Source organism: Centropristis striata, chromosome 23 (genome assembly GCF_030273125.1).
Source record: "Centropristis striata isolate RG_2023a ecotype Rhode Island chromosome 23, C.striata_1.0, whole genome shotgun sequence".
Lineage (NCBI taxonomy): Eukaryota > Metazoa > Chordata > Actinopteri > Perciformes > Serranidae > Centropristis > Centropristis striata.
The window spans coordinates 16,035,315-16,054,453 of record NC_081539.1 but is presented as its reverse complement, the minus strand read 5'-3'; the positions used below and the strand labels follow the sequence as shown (position 1 = coordinate 16,054,453).

At 39.3% G+C, this 19,139-nt stretch overlaps 2 protein-coding genes across 2 annotated transcripts; one reads left to right on the top strand and one right to left on the bottom strand.

Moving 5' to 3' along the window:
- Positions 1–249: 249 nt before the first annotated feature.
- Positions 250–10,036, top strand: LOC131962432 (uncharacterized). The gene is made up of 20 exons (XM_059327433.1): positions 250–736; positions 846–949; positions 1,057–1,211; positions 1,629–1,800; positions 1,927–2,047; positions 2,148–2,242; positions 2,378–2,592; positions 2,697–2,805; positions 4,368–4,562; positions 4,669–4,717; positions 5,989–6,375; positions 6,891–6,994; positions 7,204–7,358; positions 7,685–7,856; positions 7,976–8,096; positions 8,179–8,270; positions 8,638–8,852; positions 8,925–9,033; positions 9,156–9,350; positions 9,442–10,036. The coding sequence occupies exons 1-20, from the start codon at positions 362–364 to the stop codon at positions 9,491–9,493; spliced, it is 3,192 nt and encodes a 1,063-aa protein (XP_059183416.1). The 5' UTR covers positions 250–361; the 3' UTR covers positions 9,494–10,036.
- Positions 10,037–12,612: 2,576 nt separating this feature from the next.
- LOC131962243 (xin actin-binding repeat-containing protein 1) lies at positions 12,613–18,695 on the bottom strand. The gene is made up of 4 exons (XM_059327216.1): positions 18,496–18,695; positions 18,011–18,058; positions 15,590–17,617; positions 12,613–15,529 (listed from the first exon to the last, which is right to left on the bottom strand). The coding sequence occupies exons 1-4, from the start codon at positions 18,556–18,558 to the stop codon at positions 12,851–12,853; spliced, it is 4,818 nt and encodes a 1,605-aa protein (XP_059183199.1). The 5' UTR covers positions 18,559–18,695; the 3' UTR covers positions 12,613–12,850.
- Between the last annotated feature and the right edge of the window lie 444 nt (positions 18,696–19,139).

The window sequence follows — 19,139 nt, the reverse complement described above, 5'->3', positions numbered from 1 at the left end:
TATTGTGTTTGGGAACAGGTCCAAGTCCAAAAGGGCATCCCTTGCTTCATGTTTATTGCCAATGTTTGTTTGTAGCTTTACAGTATATGTGAGGGGATACACTGTAAACTTTTTTTAATTTTTTTTTATTCACTCCCCTCCCCTATGAAGCTCTCTCTGTGAACAGTGTTCTTAAATACATTTTAATAACTCTAACACTAACATTTTTGTTTACTAGTTTTACTGGTTTAAATATTAACAAGATGAGCAAGGTAAAAAATATTAATCTTAACTGCTAGACTCCCGGCACTTAGATCTGGGCTCATTTATAACTCACACTGCACGTTGATAAGGAACCACTACAGATTAGCTGCGTATCAATATGAGCAACTTCGGGCAAATCCTAAATGAGATTGGGGAGTTTGGTTTGTTTCAGAAAATCTTATTAGTTGCATTATCCATCCCCAGTATATTCGCTGCTTTTGACGTGATTGGCCAGGTGTTTACAGGCTTGAACTTTCCACATCACTGTAACACTGACTGGATCTTGGAGCGTGGGCCAAACCTGACATATGAGAGACAGAAAAATCTCACTCTTCCAGTGAACAAGGATGGAAGATTTGAAAGCTGTGAAATGTTCACACCTGTGGATTTGGATCTGGAAACCATTGAAGCATATGGGATTAACACTACAACTGGTTGTCTAGATGGGTGGGAGTATGATGCACCCAAAGGTGCTTCAGGCATTGTGACAGAGGTAAGCAAAATAATAGATGTAATATTATCGCATGCGGCTTCTGGGCCTGTAATTTTGATTTATTTCTTCTTCTTCTTCTCCTGCTTTCACTTAACCTTCACACTTTCAGTTTGACCTGGTTTGTGACCAAAGCGGTTTGATTGAGATATCACAATCCATCTCCATGGCAGGTATATTGGTTGGAGCGCTGGTGTATGGGACACTTTCTGACAAGTAAGACCTTTACACATTCCCTTCTTTGTCACAAGTTTCTGCGAAGAGAGATCTAAGTCCCTTTGAAGAAGATTTGGAAATAATGTACTCTACTTCTCTTGTTGTAGGTTTGGTCGACGGTTTGCCATCCTGCTTTCATTTCTTGTCCTACTGTTGTTTGGTGTGGGTTCTGCTTTCTCACCAAACGTCTACGTTTATATGGTTCTCAAATTTTTCTGTGGGACATCAGGTGTTGTCATTGTGATGAACTCATCTGTGATGGGTAGGTCCACCTTTCCATTGTTTTATTATGTCCGCCAAGGAGGTTATTGTTTCGGTACTGTTTGTCTGTTTTTGTCAGTAGAGTTAGGAAAAAACTGGCTACATTTTTGTGAAACGTAGTGACCAAGGGAGAACCCAAAAAATTCTGCTCAATGTAGTTGCTCGGTTTTGTTGAGGTTGAGCTTCAGGTGGTGTGAAGACGTCCACTGAGAGATGTCAGCCAGAAATGCAGAGACCTATAGCATGACATTGTGAAATTGAGCTGGGCAGCAGGCAAAAGAAATAAATTCACAATCAACAGCAGCATGTAACATATCAGGAAAAACCCCAAAGGAAATCTGAAAAAATATGGTTTTGAAAAAAGTTCTGAACTAATGTATATTATACCCAATTTTTGAAATCTTCATCTATCTTACAGGGGTGGAATGGACTAGCAACTCTAAGGCTGCCATTTACCCAATGATCATCATACTCTTATTTGGTACTGGACTGGCGTTGTTGTCTGGGATCGCATATTTAATCCAGAACTGGAGGATCCTGCAGCTGGTGATGTTCAGCCCACTTATTCTCCTCCTGGGAATCTACTACTGGTCAGCAGCCTCCAAGACCATAATACTGTGACAAGTTCTTAAGACATTCTCAAAGAAGTATTACCAGAGAGGTTTTAATGATAACATTTAAATACATTTGGTGATTTTGAACCTGTGTCTCAATAGTTTTCTCCCAGAGTCACCTCGCTGGCTGCTGACCCAGGGCAGGAAGGAGGAGGCTCAAAAGGAGCTCCAGAGGGCAGCCAGGGTCAATGGGAGGACGGTCCCAGAAGATTTGTTGGCCAAAGTGAGCACTATAAAATAAAATAAAAAATGCAATTCCAACAAAAATAGAATAAACCTCTCTGTGGTATATGTAAATTAAAACATACCTCTTACTTGTTTAGTTTGAGATGGAGGATACTCCCGAAAGAAGAAACATAATGGACATCTTCCGGATATCATATCTGAGAAAAAGGACTCTCATACTGCTCTATAACTGGTGTGTCTTTGTCACTTGAGATGCATCAGTAATATTTAGAAATTATATGTAATAGCTAGTCTAAATAGTGCATAATCCTGTTTTTATGTGATGGGGAAACTAAACAAATCTCTCCAACTCTCTTATTGATATTAGGTTCTCAGCAAGTCTAATATACTATGGAGTGAGCCTGAATGTTGGCAGTTTTGGCCTGAATATCTACCTCACACAGTTTATCTTTGGTGCAGTCGAAATTCCTACACAGCTTGGCTCTTTGGCTCTAATTCAACATTTTGGAAGGAGAATATGTCAAGCAGGCTTCCTGTTCTGTGGGGGAGCTGCTTGCCTCGCAGTTCTTGCCATCCCAAATGGTATTTTCAAAACCTCAGACATGTTTTTAATATCCAAATAAATGTTTCACTGTTTATTGGACAGGTACAGCGTGTTGTTTTCTAATATATAATTTATCCATCAGATCTTCCTGTGGTGGTAACAACCATAGCTGTATTGGGGAAAGTTGCTGCCACTGCCTCTTTCAGCATAGCCTACGTTTACACTGCAGAATTATACCCGACCATTTTAAGGTAATAATGCACTCTTTATGCTGCTTTTCATGGTGATTCCATAAATGTTTTCTGTGTAGTATTCATTGGTATTTATTATGGGGATAAACTGCACAGTGTCGCTACAAGCAATGCCACATATTAAAGCCTGCATACCCAGTAAATACTTGGTAATCATCTTAAAAAAGGTAAACAGATGAACAAGAGACTGCTATATCTCACATCCTGCATACCCTGCAGCTAGACTGAACACGGTACATCTACGGTCTGAGTTATTAGCATACGTTATTACTTAGCACCGTGAAGCACAAAGTGAAATACAATTCTGAATTTGTCCAGTGAACACACAGTGAACAAACACACAACCTTTTTTTTGGGGCAAGTTTGCCACATAGATAGCAACAACTCAATGCAACAGTCGATAGCAATCCAGCTGCTACTGAAAACAAATGCAGTTGCTTTCGAGCTCGGGTAGGCCATTTTACCATCATAATGATTTTTAAACTGTTTTATTAAGTTGAAAATGCTGCATAGATCTGCTTTCAAAAGTATATTTGTATTTTCATTGTACTATATTTTATTGTGAAGGGCATAAGTATGGTCTGTGTGCTGATAATGATGGTTGATAACGGTGATATTTATTTGGCTTACCCAGAAACATCCAATTTCCTCCCAAAAAACCAGCACCGCCCGTTGTTTTACAGTGAGGAGATGGAAGTGACCGATTCATGCAAAGGTTGTCGCATAGCGAATTCACCGGCGTTAGCGTCCTTTTGCCAACTCTTGTAAACCCAAGGCTAACGTACACAGTTAAAACAATATAAATGGTTTGAAATATAATAGTTAAACTCTAGTTTCACAGCACTTTATCAATTGGAAACATAACATGATATTAGTAATTAATGTGAAATTTTGATAGAATGATAGCCAAAAGACGACCGATGCAGGATTCCGTGACGTCAATGAATTAGTTGCGTTGTCCTTTTCACGAATCACTCACTTCAATCTCCTCGCTGTAAAAGGGGGGCTGCTGTTTTTATATTAACTACTAATATAATGATCATGTTATGTTTCCAATTGATCAAGTCGTGTGGAGCTAGAGGCTATAACTTCTTATCTATCAAACCGTACATCGTTTTAACCATGTACTTTAGCCTTGGGTTTAACAGTCGGCAAAAGGGCGCTAACGCTGGTGAATTAGCTGTGCGCTGGTATAAAATACAGTACAGTGAAATACTTCTTGAGATCATCGCCCAAGCATTTTTACTGCTTTCTCTCATCAGTGTTACTTTCGTATTGTATATAAGACATGTAAATATCAATGTACGTAAATTAAATTTCACACGTAGATTGTTAAATATGTATGAATCAATTCTACCTACGCTGGCGGTGGCGATCTTATTCGGAATGACCGCAAAACACCGGAAAGTGCGGCATAGCAGATCGGAGAGGGAAAATAGTATCGAACAGAGCCCGATCTGTGAAAGAGTTACGTTAATTAAAAATGAATCTTAAGTGTTAAATCTTAAAAATCTTCTCAGTCTGTGTGCGATGCCTGATGAGTCCATTGTGAATTGTTGCAGGCACAGTGGCGTCGGTGTTAACTCCATGTGTGCTCGTGTCGCGGGCATCCTCGCTCCACTGATCAGGCTGCTGGACGTCTACCACGACTCCATCCCCATGCTAATATACGGCATTGTCCCCATTGCTGCTGCAGGATTCACTTTCCTACTGCCTGAAACCCTCAATGTTGAACTCCAGGACCACACTGAGCTCAAGTGAGCTGAGTATAAATGCAGTATGAAAAAGTGACACACTAACTGTATGAAGTGTTAACAATTCTACATAATACAGCTTTTTTTCTCCTTCTGTTTCTAATCTTAGAAAACCAGTGAATGGACCCACGGAGAATGGATATAGTGATGAACAAATGGTTGAAGAGCACAAACTTTAAATCATCAGACAAGCATCATCAATCAGATACTCCTGGTTAACTGACGTCTTAATAATCAGGTATGAAAGCTTTCAACAGCAGGTTTTGTTCTTTTAACCATTGTTTTGAAGGGAAATCTAACTAATCATCATACAATTTGAGAGTCAAACTTAATTGAAGGATTTCATTTTAAAGTAAATTTAACAACACTTAGATTCCCTCAGTAATGCAAAAATATTTAAATGCATTTTTTCTAAACATAAATATATCTTGTCTTGTTCCCTTGTACTTATATATCTTTACTCATATACTGAATATAGTGACTATTTCACAGATCGGTCTCTGTTCAGTTCTTTTTCCCTATCCGGTCACATCCGTAATGCTGCACTTTCCGGTGTTTCGTGGGCATTTCGAATAAGATCGCCACCACCAGCGGAGGTAGAATTGATTTATACATATTTAGCAATCAATGTGTGAAATGTCTTTTATGTACATGGAGATTTACATGTCTAATTGCAATATGAAAGTAACTCTGATGGGATAATGCAGTAAGAACACTTTAGCGACGATCTTAAAAGTGTGTCTGTATTTTCTCTGTACTATATTTTACTGTGAAAGGCGGGAGTATGTATCTTTGATTAGATCAGGTACAGCATCTGACAGTAGAGACAATCAAGTCCAAAAGGGCATCACTGACTTTAAGTTTATTGCTGTTTTTCTAAGCTGTATGTGTGCAGGACTTGTTTTTCTCCACATGTAAAAAGTGATCTTTTAAAATTGATTTTATTTTTTTAAAGCTCATTGTGTGAACGGTGTTGTGTTAAAAGTGCCTTTTGAATAAAGTTGAATTGACCGGAGCTGAGTTATTTACAATTGGTGAAGAGTCAGTCCAAGCAACCAAGTCCAAAAGGGCATCCCTTGCTTCATGTTTATTGTTGCTTGTTTGAAGCTTTATGTGTGCAGATATACTGTAAAACATTTTTTTTAATGCTTTCCCCTCCCAAATGAAGCCCTTTCTGTAAAGTGTGTCAAAAGGCGATATAATTATCTGAATTCATCAGCTATCTTCTTTTGCTACTTTGTTAGTAACTTTTACAGTTGGTAGAAACTGAGAAAAAGACTGTGAGAAATTGCCATATCACACTCTGGGGTTGTTGGGTTTAAAGATCAATCGGCATCACGAGATATGCTCTTCTGCAGTGCTAGACTCTTAGCACTTAGATCGGGGCTCATCCATAACTCACACTGATCAGGAACCACTACGGATTTAGCTGCATATCAATATGAGCAACTTTGGGCAAATCTTAAAGGAGGCTGGGGAGTTTGGTTTGTTTCAGAAACGGTTATTAGCTGTATTATGCATACCCAGCATGTTTGCTGCTTTTGACGTGATTGGCCAGGTGTTTACAGGCTTGAACTTTCCACATCACTGTAACACTGACTGGATCTTGGAGCGTGGGCCAAATCTGACATATGAGAGACAGAAAAATCTCACTCTCCCAGTGAACAAGGATGGAAGATTTGAAAGCTGTAAAATGTTCACGCCTGTGGATTTGGATCTGGAAACCATTGAAGAATATGGGCTTAACACTACAACTGGTTGTCTAGATGGATGGGAGTATGAGGCACCCAAAGGTGCTTCCGGCATTGTGACACAGGTAAGCAAGCCAACACCTCATGGTACCCAGACTTTGGCATTTGGCAGCCCGGGGGTCACATCCGGCCCACGTGAGGTTACTCAGAAATTAGAAATCAATACAACCACAGTGCTTTTATTTTGAAGGTGATTTCCGTTTGTGCGTGCATGCATACGCACCTGCACAGAAACACTGAGTAACCTTGTTACCTTGAGAAAAACACTTTCTGCTTTTTACATGAACTGCATAATATACATGTTCAATATTGTTTTTGTGGTTTGAATATAATTTGTGTTTATAATAAATGGAAAAGTGAGATAATGACTGGAGTTTTTATTTATTTATTTATTTTTACTATATTTGACTTACTCCTAATTAACAGTCTTATCATAACATGCATTCTCACCAGTAGCAGCTCAAAACCATATCATTTACTGCATTTTATAAAGCGATTAAAATTATATTGTGCAGACTGCTCAATTTCTGTGATGAATTCCTTCCCTTTCTACTTCTTTCACAATCTTTTCTCTTTTCAGTTTGATCTGGTTTGTGACAACAGCGGTTTTATTCAGGCATCACAGTCTGTGTACATGGCAGGTTTTCTGGTTGGAGCATTGGTGTTTGGGGCCATTTCTGACAGGTAAGAACCAAAAACACACACGCTTCCACCTCCTATCTAATAAACATGACAGTTCTAATTCTTTCTAAGACAGTGTTAGCCACCATGTTGGAACAGTGTTTTGTCCTCCAGCTCTCCATCCCAGTCACATGTCTGAAAACTATGAATATATGTAGATTCACCTTGTGGCCTTTACAACAAAACAAATGTTTTTTTCCCTGTGTTTCTAGGTTTGGTCGACGGTTCACAATCCTCCTTTCCTTTTTTCTCCTACTATTGTTTGGTGTGGGTTCTGCTTTCTCACCAAACGTCTATGTCTACATGATCTTGAAATTCTTCTGTGGGGCTTCAGGAGGTGTCATTCCAATGAACACATCTGTGATGGGTAGGTACACTGACTAAATGCAGTAGTATAAGTGACAAAAGTAGAACTAATGACTGGCTGGTGTTGGGCTATGGCTATACCAATTATGCTAATTGGAGGAAGAGGACTTTTCCATGTTTAACCCAAACATCTGCTTTCACTTTCATTGAAAATGGTGTGGTTCAAATCTACCAGTAATGGCGGCATAAAAACACACAGATTAGATAATAAAATAGTCTTTAGGGATGGGCAGTGCTAGGCCTTTATACAGTGCTAGGTGGGTATGCTGTGATACACATAAATGGCTACAGTCAATTGTAATACATGGCTTTCTGTTTGTTTTTTAGCTGTGGAGTGGACAGGTCCCTCCAAATCTGCCGTTTGTACAATGATGATCCTGCTTTTCATCCCAGTTGGGTTGATGGTGTTAGCTGGCATTGCCTACTTGATCCCCAACTGGAGGATCCTGCTGCTGGTGCTCTACAGCCCTCTTCTCTTGACTGTGGGAATACTGTACTGGTCAGCAGCCTTTAGGGCCAACATTGATTGAAAAGTGTTTCTCCAACAATGTGTCCAGATGGGTTACAAATGTAACATCTAATTTATACTTGGTGATTCTGGAACTGTATTTCAATCAGGTTTCTACCTGAGTCCGCTCGCTGGCTGATGACCCAGGGCAGGAAGGAGCAGGCACAAAAGGAGCTCCAGAGGGCAGCCAGGGTGAACGGGAGGAAGATCCCAGAAGATCTTCTAGACAAAGTGAGCAGCATAAAGCACACTTCACTTTCAAACACAAAAGTCTCAATCATAAAGTCATTTAAAAGTAGCTTTTTTTGTTTAGCTAGATATGGAAGGTACCTGCAGAAAGAGCATGTTGGACATCTTCCGGATACCATATTTGAGGAAACGTTCTCTCATAATGGGATATAACTGGTGGGTATCATTAATACATGCCACTGTCTTTCTCTGCCTATGACTGTGATGGCTGAAGACACCACCAGAAGTCATAGCTTCTGTGGTAATTGTAAAAATGTGTCAAAAACAACTTAACACCAGATGAAAATCTTGTTTTTGCTGATCTCCAGTGGTTTACCTTTTCATATTGTGCGGTGATGTAGAACAGGGTGTGCCAGTACACTGTGACATCATATACTCATGGTAGTAGTCAGATGTGCAACAGACTAAACCTTTCAATGAGGAAGACAGTGAAACAGTTAATTTTTCCTTCTGGTACTGTGTGAAGTTTTTCTGAATATAACTTGTTTAACTGAAACTATTATCTCCCCAACTCTGTTACTAGGTTTTCAACAAGTCTTCTATATTTTGGACTGAGCTTGAACGTTGGCGGTTTTGGCCTGAATATCTACCTCACGCAGTTGGTCTTTGGTTTTTTTGAAATTCCTGGACAGCTCAGCAGTGTGGCTTTAACTCAACGTTTTGGGAGGAGAATATGTCAAGCAGGCTTTCTGCTCTTTGGGGGTGCTTCTTGCCTCGTGGTCCTTGCTATCCCAAAAGGTACTGTATGTTGAATATTCTGTTCATTTTAACATTTCTAGAAGGTTTCCAACGTCATATTTTTTCTATTAGATCTTCCTGTGGTGGTCACAATCATTGCCGTAGTGGGGAAATATTCTGCCGCTGGCTCTTTCACCACAGCCTATGTTTATACGGCAGAACTATACCCTACTATTTTAAGGTAATTATGAATGATGACATATACAACAACTCTGCTATCTGTGATACAGGTTGTAAAACAGCTGTGTTAATTATTAACTATCAGCATGAGATTGCTGATAAGTCAATTGTACCATCTTGCAGGCAAAATGGTATTGGTCTCAACTCCATGTGTGCTCGTGTGGCGGGCATCCTCGCTCCACTGATCAGGCTGCTGGACGTCTACCACGACTCCATCCCCATGCTGATATACGGCATTGTCCCCATTGCTGCTGGAGGCTTATGTTTCCTACTGCCTGAAACCCTCAATGCTGAACTTCAGGACCACACTGAGCTCAAGTGAGCTGAGTATAAATGCTGAAAAAATATACATATTCAGAGTCCACAAAATTGTATATAATCCATTTTTTTCTTTTCTTTTTTCTTTTAGAAAAAAAGGATATGGACCTACTGGGAACAGAAAAAGTGTTGAACACTATTGAAGAGCACAAACTTACACCAAAATCCTCATCAGAAGATCTCATTTATAATCAAGTATCAAAGCTAAAGGTACTGTTACGGTGTCGAACACATGACTTGCAAACAGAGCAGCTACTGTAAAGTAAAAGCAGTTCATGCACCCAAGTCCAAAAGGGCATCCCTTGCTGCTTTTTTGAAGCTGATTTAGTGCCTGCGTTAGTTGTTCGCATGAGTATACTTGTTTTCCCTCTCTAAATGGACCTACGGAGAACAGATAAAATGTTGAACAAATGATTAAAGAGTACAAATTATTGTACTGAAATGCCTTATCAGAGAATCATAGTTTACTTTTTTCTACATCTATAATCAGGTATGAAAGCTAGTTTTTGTCCCCAAGTCTTAATACTAGGTTTAACTCCCCTTTTCATGTGTTGGAGAACTGCAATATTAAACCCTAGATGGCTCAGAATTTCCTTCCACTCTGTAAAAGTATATCAGGAGTTGAACACACCTTAAAAGACCTCATTCAGTGATATTTTTTCATTGCTGCAATTCGCTGAACTTTGTTTTTATTGTATTGTGTTGTATAACTGGATGGTTGCAATAAATTGAGTCTCACTCACAGTTTGAAGTCAATTAATTCCAGTTGGTATCTCAGCATGCATTTCGATTTAAATTAATTTGCATTTCATGCCAAATATATATTATCTTACACTGGTTTAACAATGACTGCAGGCTTCTTTTGTTCTGGCCATACATCTTAGGAATGAAATGAGTAACTCAAAGTCATTTACTGTATTACTTTATTTGTATTTATTTATGATTCAGCGATTCTGATAATAGAAAGTCACAACAAATTCTACACAAGTGCTTATATTTTTAAATAGTTATGGAAAGATGAGCTATAGCTTTGATTTGGACGTATTGTGGTAGCGTAATATGATTATAGAGTATATATGTAATAAAATAATAAATAATCAAAATTACACAACATACACATACATTCACCCATTAAAGTGTTTTATCAGGTCATCAGTATCGGAAGTTTTGCAGACCACAATATCAACATGGCAAGTAGAAATGTAAGTGATGGAAAAATGATATTCTGACAAGGATATGAAATCTTTGGTGTGAACAGTTCAGCGGTACTACATAGTTGTAATTTGTAGCAAACTGACTGTATGATTAAACTGTTGTTGTAATTAGGTTATGGATTATATCAACACTCTATCATTAATGAGCAATCAGTATATAAACACGGTGTAAGATTTGGACAGCAGTTGGTTATTGGTTCACAGACACAGCTTCATGATTTTCCATGTTTCAAAGCCGCCATCAAATCAGCTGTGGACAGAAACAGAACACAGTTTTAGTGAAGGGAAACAATGTTCATTATTGATCATGAATATGACAAGACAGAATACATAAGTGTTGCCTGCTGATACTCACATCATCACTGAGTATTTATGCCTCAGACTCATTGGAAACCACATCAGCAGCGTTCCTAAGAAGCCATCGGTTCTTGTGTTGAGTGTGTCCAAAGCCCTCGTCGTAGTTCCCTTTTCTTCTGAACAGTTGTTGGTAGTGAAATATGCAGTAGAATTCCCCATATAAAGGTGCGTAATTGTACATGCTACAAATGAGCACAATTTGTTAGTTACAGTTCAATTAAAAGGACCATATTTGGTCAGAAGTAGTAAGGGTAATTTTGTAGTTGTGTCAAATTTGGGTTACAAATTTAGTTTTATTCATATTTAATTTTTCATTTTGATAATTATCCTTAAAACATTGTCATATCTCTTAGCCAGTGGTTCCCAAACATGATCTGTAATAATTTAATTTGCTGTTGCAGGAAAAGCTCATGTCAAACTATTATTGATGACTCAATTCCACCTATTATATTACTTCAATGCAAAACAGCAATTAACACTGTTGCCACCCCCACATGTGTTTGATTAGTAAAAAAATGTCTCATATGGTACCCTAGTTTGGGGACCAGTGCTCCAAAAAAAACATGTCATTTAGTATGTAAAACATATCATTATTCAACCAATGATTGGATTAATCAATGAAAGAGATTGCATATACAGAATTTGGCCTGTATATAAGGTGAAATCTCTTAACAACTATATTTTTTTTTTAAATGGGGTTGTTGCAGTGCAGAACTAACAAAGTGATCCTGTAACTTTAAGAGAATGTTGCATTATGGGCTGTTTGTAGCCATAATGTTGCTAAGCTAGCAATTTTCTCCTATTTACAGAGTGTTAGGTAAAGTTTTCCATCTGCTAAAGTGTCCTTTCCATATGTGCTAAGTCCATTGCTTCAATGGAGAAAAATACACCCATTATTTAAGTGGAAACAACTGATAGTACACCTGCACAAAAGATGCTAACAATAAGATAAAATGTGTTTCTAAAGTACTGCTTTCAAGAGAAAGGTTTGCCTATAAGTAACCTCAGCAATCTAAAACAAACTTGGATAAGATAAAACAGGTAAGACTCATCCTTATCAAATATATTGTAAAACATCACGTTCACAAGAAGAAATAGCAAAACAAGTTGCTAACTTAAACACTCCTTCACTGAAGAAGTGTTTTCTCCAATCTGAACAAAGATGTAAGTCGGATATGACACTGGTTATTTTCAATTATTATACAATTATTATTATATTGATGTGACAGTCATATTTTATATTTTCATGTACCGTAACAGTTGCCGTATGTAGGAGTGGGTCAGCTTACAGTTAGGGTGGTTTTATACTTAGGCCATTGCAAATTTAATCAACATCAATCAAGTTTTTTTTAATCAAATGATGTAAGCGATTAACAATTTTGGCACAGACAAGCAAATCATTATTGTAAGTCATTGATCAATGTTGAAGCTGATTTTTACGTGAAACATGTCAATACCTCACCTCAATTTTTTCTTGCACTGTTTACAACAAAAGCAGGTTTTGTGGAAAATGTATTTGTCTGCAGTAATTTTTTCCATTGGATAAACCGGCTTCAAACAGGCTGAACACATCTCTCGACAAGCTGGTTGGAACTGATGAGAGAAATTATAATAAGGTATCTTATAATTATACTTATAATACTCATAACTTATAATAGGCATCAATAATAATAACAACAAACACAAAGACATAAATGAAAACCAAAAATGTATATTTAATTTTAAATGCAATTCAAAAACAGTAATAAGCTACGAATAAATCCTCAAACATCAACAAGAAAATCTTAAACCATCTTCTTATAAATACACAAACAAGCAATAATAATCAACATAATTCATATCTCCGCAAATACAAATATGTACATAACAATTTTGCAATAAATTATATGAAAACATTTAGCTAACAATCTGCACCTGCCTGTGAGTGATTTAAGGTTTCTGATTGATTGGTAGCCGAACTTCGGGGTACTTGGTGACCTGATGTGAAGCCGGACTGACCACTGCCTGACTTGTGGTCGTTGTAGTTTCTGGCTGAGCAGACGTGACAACCGTGGAAGTTTTGGAAGAGTAAAACCGGTTTCCAAAAGTATCAGTCCTCTCATAGTTCTCTTTGACTGTTTTAGTGCCCATGATACTGTTTCCCTCATGGTCAGTCTGCACTTCGAAAACACTGACTTCTCGTTTAGGGTTGCCAGAGGATTGTTTGTTACCTCCTTTTCTTGGGTCCCTTTTTCTGTTTTGAGCAGGACTGTTGCACGTCAGGGTTTTAGTTGTCCGGAACTTCTCCTCTGTCTTTGGGCTTTGTTGACATGTGGGGCAGATTGTGGTCTCTGCTGGAAGCACCTCTGTTTTATCTGTCTTTCTAGCAGCTGACTGGATGGAGATGAAAGCAGGTGAAGATGGAGGACTTGCTCTTTGTTTTGTAGGGCCAACTTCAGTCCTTGCAGCTGTGTTTCCCTGTGACATAGGGCTTTTCTGTGTCTGCGTTGATTTTATTTTGCTCGACCCAATGCTAATTTTTCTCACACTACCAGAGGATGGAGATTCTTGTGTTGTCCCTAAAGACTCTTTAAACAGGCATGATAAACCAGCAATATCTGAGTCTGATTTCAAAGTAGAGACTGAAAAAAGTGCCTTCTTTATGGCTTCTTCTATGTCCACAAGTCTGGCTAGAGTTTGTTCTTTTAGATTCATGATTTCCTCACTGGCTCGCTCAAGATCTCCAAAAACATGTGCCATTGAAGACTTGCTCTCAGTGTTGTCTGTCCTTAACGGCAACTTTACTTCTTTGTTTTCTACTTTTGCCTTATTTTGTTTCTTCTTCTCAGAGCTGACAACCCAGTCAGGGACGTTCTCAAAGACTTGCCTCAGAGACCTTACATCAACTTCACTTGTGTCCTCTTCAATTTCTTCAACTCGAGTAAGAATGCTCTGCAGTTCCTCCTGCTTTCGCAAGTTGTCAAAAATTTCCATGGCTGTCGTTATGTTCCCTCTCATGATCTCATCCATGTGAACGGACAGGCGCTGTCTGCGTTCGTCTTCTGTCTCCGTTCGTCCTTTCTTTTCCCTCATCTCAACTTTGCTCTCTGGTTTCATTTCTTTCTCGTGCTTGTCTTTGCTGTCAGTAGTACGTCCACAGGTGTTTGGATTAATGCACAATGGACCAGTTAGAGGTTGTTGCGGTTTCTCAACTACATGTGTAAGATTTAAGGAGTTATCTCCAGACATGTGTTTAGGGGTTTTGTTGTCAGGTTGGGCAATTTTAACTCTTTTGGGCTTTACGGGAGCATTCTTTGCTGAAACTACCTTTTTACCGCCAAATTTCTTACATGCTTCATGAAAATCTACATGGCTTTCATCCGTTTCATTCATATTCTCTTTAATTGGTAAATCCTGGGGGCTTTTCTCTTCTGCTGTGGCCTTTATCTCCTGTTGTTGCTTTATGATATTCATATCTGTGTTATCACTTTCCAAGAGAGCGGCTGAACCTTGAACTTGATGCCTCACTTCGGTTTCCTGAGACATTTGTATAGCTTCATCAAAAAGCTTATTTCTTTGATGATCCACTGATTCAGAAATTGAGTCTGAAGCAGTGTTGATTTTGACCAGGCCTTGCTTATTTGTACCTTTATTTGCCACAACTGGCAAAGGTTTAAGACAAGTTTCTTCTGGTGTCACGCTTTGGGTCACCTCCGGAGCCTTTGTGTTGGTTGATTGAATGTCTCTTTGTTTGACTTTCAAATGCTCAGGTTTAGGTGGGATGGCTGGTTTTGGACCTACAGGACTTCTGCTTTTCTCTGAGACCGCACTTGTAACTGGCTTATTTGGGGTTTCACTTTGGTTAACGGGCTCTGCATTCGCTGCAATTATTTGTTCTTTGGAGACCTCTTGTTTCAGTGGTGCTTGAGTTGTTTCAGGTTTAGTGACAGGGTCAAACTCCTCCTCAGGGGGCTTTTGAGAAGACATTGTATCCACCTTTTGCGATCTTTCTTTGTGAGGTTTGGACGCATTTCTGTATATCATTGCTGCCCTAAAATCTCCTCTACTGACATTGATGTTGGACCTCCCCAGGGCATCCAAAGCTGCTTGAAGTTTACCCTCAAAAACAACTTCCTCATCCTCTTGCTGTGCAGCAGTTGTTTCTGACACCAGGGCAGCTTGAAAGTGTTGTTTTTGGACAGTCTCTGTGTCTTTTTTGTGTTCATCCCATGTTGGCTCCATCCAAGGGTCTTCTTTTTGGTTCTCATTATCTTGAGGTAATTCTGCCTCTGTTTTTGAGTGTTGGACTTGACCTGCTGGAGCTGCCGCAACAGGTTCTTGAATAACAAATTTCTGTTTTTCTTGTGATGACTGATGCAAAGACTTTGCCTCAATTGTGGCTTGTTGGAGGCTATGAATTGCAGTTTGGAGGTTGGAGATCTCGTCATTGTCATTAACCACCTGGACTAATTCAGCCTGGTGGAGACTGCCATCGTCTTGTGTCTTAAGATGTCGGTATGATCCCTGTGGTGCAACTGTAGAGTTACATACTTCTTCTTGTGTTTTGCCACTACACTCCCTAAAGCTATCCTTTACTTGCCCATGAATACATTCTGTAGAAGCCTGGCTCTTTGCAATTGGCACATTTTGGCCCATGGATGCGCAAGAATTGGTGGTAGCTTTGGTAACACTTTCACATACATGATGCTTAGGTAGGGCAGGTATTTGATCTCCAGAGAACATGTTTTTCAGTCTCTTTACATCCACTGGGATCCATTCTGAAATGCTTTCTGCTGCTGGATCCATTGCCTGTTCATGATGAAGCTCTATTCCTTGTCCAGCCACATTTTGGTTTGAAGGGAGTTCTTCTTCTTGCACTGTTGGCTCAACCTGAAGAGTTTTCAAATACTCCAAATCTCCTTTTTCAATACAACTCTTGAATAGTTTGACATTACCTTTTTCCATGATTTCAGGCCTGATTGATCCTTGGCAGGTTTGATCTTTGGGTGTTTCTAGAAGGCTGCTTATGGTTGATTCAATAACGCCTTTTCTTAGTTCTTGAGTGTCTGTTTTACGCACTTCATGTCCTTCTTGCCATGGTTCATACTCACATTCTATGTCTTGTGGAGGACTGTAACTTTTCACATCTTCCTCATCAAAATAATTGTAGAGGGAGTAAACAAGGACTTCGGCACATTTGTCCGCATCTTCCTGGATAATCACGCCTTTCCGCAAAGAGTTATCTTGATTGAGAATATCCTCAACAAGCTGAACCACATTGGCGGTTTTGAAGTCTTGGTTGGTAGTGAAAGGCTGTTGGTGCATGGGTACATTCACCGCTTGGTGCATGGGTACATTCACCACTGTGGCCTCCACGCTTCCTTTACTACTTTCCTTAAGGTATGTGATCTTAGACTTAAGGTTTGCCCGTGGAAGTAAATGGACTATGAAGTTTTGTGCACCGCCTTCAGCCACCTCATTGTAGTTTATCTGAGGCCCACTCTCTGATAGTATGAATTTGGCCCTTTTAGCTATCATTGTCTCATTTACCTCAATGATTGAACCATCTGAATGTATGGCATTAACCCGATAAAGGGAATTCAGTGTTTCCTTGATGTTCTCCACCATCGTCTCAATTTCGTCCTTGTTCTGTTGCCTGATTTTGTCAAATGGCATTGATTCAAACAAGTGGGCTCTGTTTTTGACATTATCTACTGGATAGTCCTGAGCTACACCAATGTCTCCTGCTGAGCTTTGGGATTGTGATGTATGCACAAAGGAAAGCTCCTTTTCTATGTTTGTTGGGATAAATGGGTTGTTTTGGAAAAGAGCTGCACTCGTTTTGATTATTTCCCCCAATTCTTCTGGATCAGAAAGACTAGAAAGCTCACCCTCAAAGACTGCATCATCAGTAGAAACCTCTTCCCTATCAAACAAGTCTTGCTCAGTGTTTTGACCAATGGTATGGACACATGGGCCTTGTTTCTTGGGCTGATTCATCAAATCAAGACTTTTGGTAGATGCTTTGCTTTTGTTTTCGCTGTGTATTTCCTGTTTTTGTTTTTGGACTGCCCCTGTCTCATCCCCGGAAATAGAAACTTTCTCCTGGAACTTCTTATCTGGATTTGGTGTGGATGTGTTCACAGATTGACTCTCAAATATCCGTCTGGTAGCCCGAACATCTATTCTTAACACCTCCTCGTCACACTCTCTGTTAAGATCTGGACTACACTCAAGCTCTTTGTCATCCTGCATGATCGCTTTATCACTTTCTTTACATGGTTTCCCTTCATGTTCCTCAAATACAGCTGATGTTTTACCGACATTGCCTCTTCCCACTGTTCCCTCTGCCTTGTTGATCTTTGGGATGTAAGGGGATACTTTGTTACTCTGAGCACAGTTCTCAAATATCAATCGTCTTGAAAGAACCTCTCCCTCGTATCCAGTTTCATCAGCTGTCACCTCAGTCTCTGAGCCTAAAACCTCAGCAAGCTCCTCATCCACAACTTCATCCAACATCTTCAGCTCTGGGTGAGTATGTTTCAGGAGTCTTCTCAGCTCACATTTCTGTCGCTGTTGATATAGCTTTTCTTTGGAGGGTTGGGCCGGCATGGACTGTGGCAAATGTGCCCCAGAGATGACTTCTGCCCTTGGCTGATTTCTGGCTGAAGGAGGTGGAGGGAGGTCATCTGTCCTTTCTTGGGAGTCTTCAGCCATCTTAGAAGAACAAAGTAACTTTCTCGTCAAATAGTCCTTTGTAAAAGAAGTGAGCGACTCAGCAAAACTCATGCTCCAGAGTGTGCAGACATGCTTGCAGCAACGAGAGCCATATGTTACCTTCCAAATCATGCCAGTTGATTTGCTTTCCACATGCCAGGTGTCAGTGGGTTAGCTGAGCTCCGAAGCAACCACCAATCAACTAATTATAAATAATAAAATGAGGAGTAGATGGCATCCAATATCTGTTTTTGCAGCTCTCAGGAAAGACAAGCATTTTTTTTTTGTTAGCTTCATGGTACATTAAATATGACTGTGTGGAAGATGTTAACTGTGACAATGCAAATCCAATGCACACTGTCATGCAAAATGCAAGGTGAAATTCTACCTTACCTTGGTTAGTTTGACTCTTTTCCCAATTTCAGATGACTGACCTTGTGCCTGAAGGGAAATTATAATTATTTCAGGTCAATCATACCATCTCAGGTCAACCTTACTTTTGCAGTGTTGACTGGCAGATTGGTAATCATTACATTATATAAATCCTAAAGTTACACTGTGTTATATGACACTATAAAAAATAATAAAACTGAAGTGTGTAGCTACAAATCTACTCATGAAACATGTTGCCACAGCTTCCTTGGTGGACAGGATAGTTACGTTTTTAACTATGTTGTAACTTCTTAACATTTCTGATTATCATAAATCTTTCTAAATAAATGCTAAGATTGGGTGGTGTTAAATGGATGTAGTACAGTACATGTAACTGCTAGCATGCATTTATAGTCAACTTTCTTTGAGATCATGCTTAAGAAATAGGGCAAAACAAATCTAGGACTGAACAGAAGAGAACACATAACAAGTAAAGAGATGCTTACCGGTTTTAACAAGCTGTGTGTTGAATCCTGAGGTACCACCTTTGACAGATAGAGAGCGGACATAGCTTTGACAGAGACACACAGTGTTTCCTTGGTTTGGACGAAGGAGCTGTCTCTGAAATCTGCAATTGACCTCCTCTTTTCATCTGCAGAGAGATCAGACACAGCAGTTTAAATGAGCTAAATGTATTTATGGCACAAGCTATATTATGTAGTACTTTAAATAAGTGCCTAATCAGAGCCCTCTCCGATCTGTGTTGTTGTCAACCATTTGCTGCACCATTAAATTCGTCGCATGGGGTTTTGCAAAAAGACAAAAGTAGTTTTCTCTCTCTCTGTTTTCTGATGTTACGATATAAGCTGTTCAAAGTTGGCTGGTGTCAAAATAAAGCTCTATTTTCGGAGACTGTCAAAACATCACATGACTGAGAGATTTAATTTTAACGAATGACTCATTGTAATAACATGTAGGTGACTTCTATGTAAGTGTGTATCCATATCACCCAACTGTGTGCTAACAGTTAGCCATTTAGGGGTCACTAGTAATAACACTTTCTAAGCTGATATTTACCAGCTGCCATGTGTTCGAGTTATAAATGTACCACTTGTCTTGAAGAGGGACAGATACCTGACTCCACTGACAC